The sequence below is a fragment of the Lytechinus variegatus genome, chromosome 9, assembly GCF_018143015.1.
Source record: "Lytechinus variegatus isolate NC3 chromosome 9, Lvar_3.0, whole genome shotgun sequence".
Classification (NCBI taxonomy): Eukaryota; Metazoa; Echinodermata; class Echinoidea; order Temnopleuroida; family Toxopneustidae; genus Lytechinus; species Lytechinus variegatus.
Window position 1 is genome coordinate 18418115 of NC_054748.1, and position 4101 is coordinate 18422215.

The window sequence follows — 4101 nt, forward strand, 5'->3', positions numbered from 1 at the left end:
ACCACTCAGAATGCGTTTCCCTCCTCCTCTTCCTCACAAAGGAAGAAGAGGAACGGTCATCAATGACAACGAGCGAGATATCAAGATGATATCACTCGAAGTCCGCTTCGCGCTCAGAGGGAAACGCTTCGACTCTTCATCGTGGTTAGGTGTGGGGACACTAGTGTGTCGTAAGAGAACGATACATACTATAGAAATGATCCCTAAAAGTATGATCTTAATTCACGATTTGAGTTATGCAATTTATAAATAATAAATACTACTAATGAAAAACAGTTACTATTTCCGCAAATCCACATTTTAATGAGCATAAATTTCGCTTTAGACAGTCATTTCAAACGCTAAACTATGTTGGAGATACACATAAATACTAAGATATATTCATTATAAATAGTGTTTAGGGAAATGATAAGTGTTTGGGTGAAATTATTTGACAAAAAGGGGTAAAAATCTTTTGGAAATCGCCATAGGGCTGCTACCTTGGCTGTCTCATGAATATTCATTTTGTAGTGTAAAGATTCAGACCGCTTTTATTTTTTACCACTGTTGATAAATTTTTAGATGCCTTAATTTTCAGAGCAAATTGTCATAATTTTTTATTTCCTAAAATAGAAAAATGCTAATCGAACGAAATATTTCAGGATTTGAAGATAGAATTATTTTAATGAAAAATTTTAAAATGTATAGAAAACTGAGATAAATTGGGGATAATCCCGGGATAATCCTTTGATGCTGATCGATTTTATTATTAGGAATTCCTTTAGAATCTTGATCCTAGGTAATGAAAATAGTTGAATTGGGAAAATTCATAGAAAAAAAATGATTGCTTTGAATCACAACGATGAACGATTTTATACTCGAAATATATTGCAATACGATACAAACGTTGTTGACATAAAATATGGTCTGAGGTCAAAGACTACAAAGAAACGTCACGGGCTATAAATAATCATATGATGCAATCGATTGGAAATAAATACGGAAGTAAACACGTTGACCATATTCCTCGCTGTGTATACAGCACGATCTCAATGCATGCATGTACATGTTGCATTGCCATAGACGAGATGGTGCAATACTCGATTCGACATTCCAGGGACAGGGTTTTTCTCTGTTTTGATGGCAGTGGCAGTTCTGGACAGGAGCATGTATATAGTCGCTTGTTTCACTAACTGAAAATCATTTAGATGTACGAGAATCCTCAGTTTTGACGTCTTGTTTGTTTCCTAGCTGCCATGATCTAACTCAACATGAACGACATTCGATAATTATTTAGCAACTGTTTTCTGCACGCAATCATGACAATGCAGCAGTAAATATGAATTGATATGATTATGAGATAGCCTTCGCTTTGCCTTTTTGTAGCAACATGCAGTGAAGGGATTCATCCACTTGCCTTGTTCAAGTTGTCAAGATCTAACGTCAACGTTGAACATTAATTTCCTAAACTCTTCATTCTTGACTATCTTGAGCCTGTTATTGAGGTGAATATTCTTTAAGGAGTTTGCCGAGTTTAGTAGAGCAAATCCAAGATGGCATCTCCAGAAAGAACTATCGCTAAAGATTTCATGGCCTTGATGAAGAACATCAAGAGCTTTTCAAATGGCCAGGCTGTTGTCACAAAGTGGGATGATAAAAATCTGGGAAATTTTGAAGTCACTATCTCTCCCAACGATGGATGCTACAAGGAAGGGGAGTTTGTATTTGAGGTAAGTTAATATATTATAAATAATAACTTGTTAAACTTTGTCAGGGTTTCAAACGATAATGGCAACACTCTCTAGCATTTCCAGTTGATTGTATAATTCCCCCAACTTAATAATTCACCCTAATAATTGTTATTTCAGTGATAGTGATACAATTTTCATGAGAATGCACTTCACAGCTGAAAAATCTCAATCTTTAGTATACTGGCTGGTAATGGTATACTTGTAAATTTTATTGTTTTGCCTTTACCAATCAGAACGTCTTTTATTCATTCCATTTTCTAGATTTCCATGGAATCCTGCGACGATCTCCCAAGACTGAACTGCAAGACTGCCATCTACCATCCCAACATCGACACCATCCAGGATCCTGACGGGGAAATATGCATCAATCTCTTTGACCTTGATATGTGGAACACGAACTGCAGCATGCAGGATGTCGTCCAAGGTCTGCTCTTCTTGATGTACAATCCTAACCTTGAGGACCCTCTATGCGGCGCAGTGAACTGTTCTTCCATGGAAGAATTCGAAGAGGATGTTCAGACGGCTATAGCTGGTGGAAGGGTCGGGGACTATCTGTTTCCGGTGAACCCCCGATATGCAAGACTGCATCCTGCTGCGGATGAGGAGAAGAAGGAGGAGGAAGATGAGAAGGTGGGGAAGAATGAAACAGTTAATGGAGAGGATGAAAGACCAAAGGATGGAGAGAGGACTGGATTGATAGAAGAAGAGAAGAATGGAGATAAAGATGAAAGGACAGGAGCGAATGGATGTAAGGAAGACCTTGAAAAGAAGTCAGAGGGCAATGCTTTCCTTGAGGAGAGATACTTCGGCATCAAAGAATACATCCATGATGATGAAGATGATTATTGTGAAAATGAAGAGGAGGATGAGGAGGAGACTGATGATTCCTCTGTGTTAACTGATCTTGATGATCCCGACAATGACGACACTGACGTCGTTCACGATGAGGAGCTCTTTGAACTCTTTGACAAGGTTGATGAAAGCATTGATGATGAAAACCGCAAGAACCTGGACAGCACCGACGTTGTCAGCTGGAGCAAAATGGTGTACGGGGCTGCAAACAAATCACACGTTGACAAAGTCGGAATACTAATCGAGGACGTGCCTGCTGTTGAAAACTCTTCTGAAGTGGCTAGTAAAGAAGCTGGAAATGCTGCTGGTTCAGCATTGACCAGAATTCCTTCAGGGATACAGAGACCCACCGTTACATCAAGGTTCTACTGTGCCCTACAAACACGTGCCTTCAGACGATGGTTGGTTTGATGATAATGATTTGCATTCATACTCCAATTTTCAGGGCAAATATGAATGCTATTTGGAACATATAGAAAAAATACAATAAGTATTTATAAATGCTTGGTTTTTTTATAGGCTCAAGCAAGATAAAACTCTAGAAAGCCTTATATCATGGAACATAATATAGAAAATAGTTAACAAGAAGTACTTATGCTTATTGACTCAAGCGAGCTAAAAGTCAAGAAAGCCGCATATTTTTTCATGAATTACTCTTCTGCAGTGTATACAAACCCAGAAACATTATCTTGTTGATTAAAAGTCAATCTTAAATCTCTTTTTTTGTGTATTGTTCATGTTTAAGAGCACCATTTAACAATGGGTAAGGATGCATTAAAAAATGCCTTTTGGGGGCCTAAAAAGGTTGGAGTCAAACAGATCTGTACCTTATCATGTTTGTGATAATTCTTAGACTTACCTTGGTGGGAAACCAGGGCCATTAAAGTGATAAAATTAAATGATTGTAATGCATAGTGATCATAAAAATATGATTTCATGTTACTCTGTTTTGATAGTATGACAACAGTGTTTACATACATGTACATTACCTTATTTGTCTTCCATTCACATCGATTGTCGTGAGGCTAAACATCCAATTTTGCAGAAGTTACATTGAAGAGGGGTTGTTTTTGTCTTTCAGATGGATGGTATATCCATAATGATCTTTATCTGTATTGTGCTGAAAAGTACAAGTATTATCTTATTTGTGTACTTTATAAAGAAAAATGCAGTTGAAATGTGATTGTGCAGCTTTCATTTCAGGGTTGATTCTTGTTATAACGTTGATGAATGAGTTATCATTGTGTATTTATAATACAATTATTTAGGGTGCAATAATGCCTTTCATGTGATCATTTTTTTTCCAACTTATGCAAGGCTGACTCCTGACTTGACATTTCCAACGATTATTTTAAAAACATACCAACTGTGTAAAAAATTACAGAAAGGAATCTTTACCATTGGGATATTTCTTAAACCAACTAACATAAGTTTGTATTTTGAATTAATCATGATGTTGCCAATTTGTGGAGTGGTTGTTTTCAGAACTTTATTAAGAAAAACATTTCTTAAAAGAATT

General features: G+C 36.8%; 1 protein-coding gene and 1 non-coding gene across 2 annotated transcripts; one reads left to right on the top strand and one right to left on the bottom strand.

Annotated features, from left to right (window-relative positions):
• Nucleotides 1–219, bottom strand: LOC121422164. The gene has a single exon (XR_005971127.1). It is a non-coding gene; the product is annotated as a small nucleolar RNA U3 (small nucleolar RNA).
• Nucleotides 220–990: 771 nt separating this feature from the next.
• Nucleotides 991–3349, top strand: LOC121421223. The gene is made up of 2 exons (XM_041615885.1): nt 991–1709; nt 1992–3349. The coding sequence occupies exons 1-2, from the start codon at nt 1533–1535 to the stop codon at nt 2991–2993; spliced, it is 1179 nt and encodes a 392-aa protein (XP_041471819.1). The 5' UTR covers nt 991–1532; the 3' UTR covers nt 2994–3349.
• The last annotated feature ends 752 nt before the right edge of the window (nt 3350–4101 follow it).

Bases quoted from the DNA above. Each gene is read 5' to 3' on its own strand.
- LOC121421223 (XM_041615885.1), top strand. From the start codon at position 1,533: ATGGCATCTCCAGAAAGAACTATCGCTAAAGATTTCATGGCCTTGATG. The intron at 1,710-1,991 runs GTAAGTTAATAT...TCCATTTTCTAG, and splicing joins AAGGGGAGTTTGTATTTGAG to ATTTCCATGGAATCCTGCGA.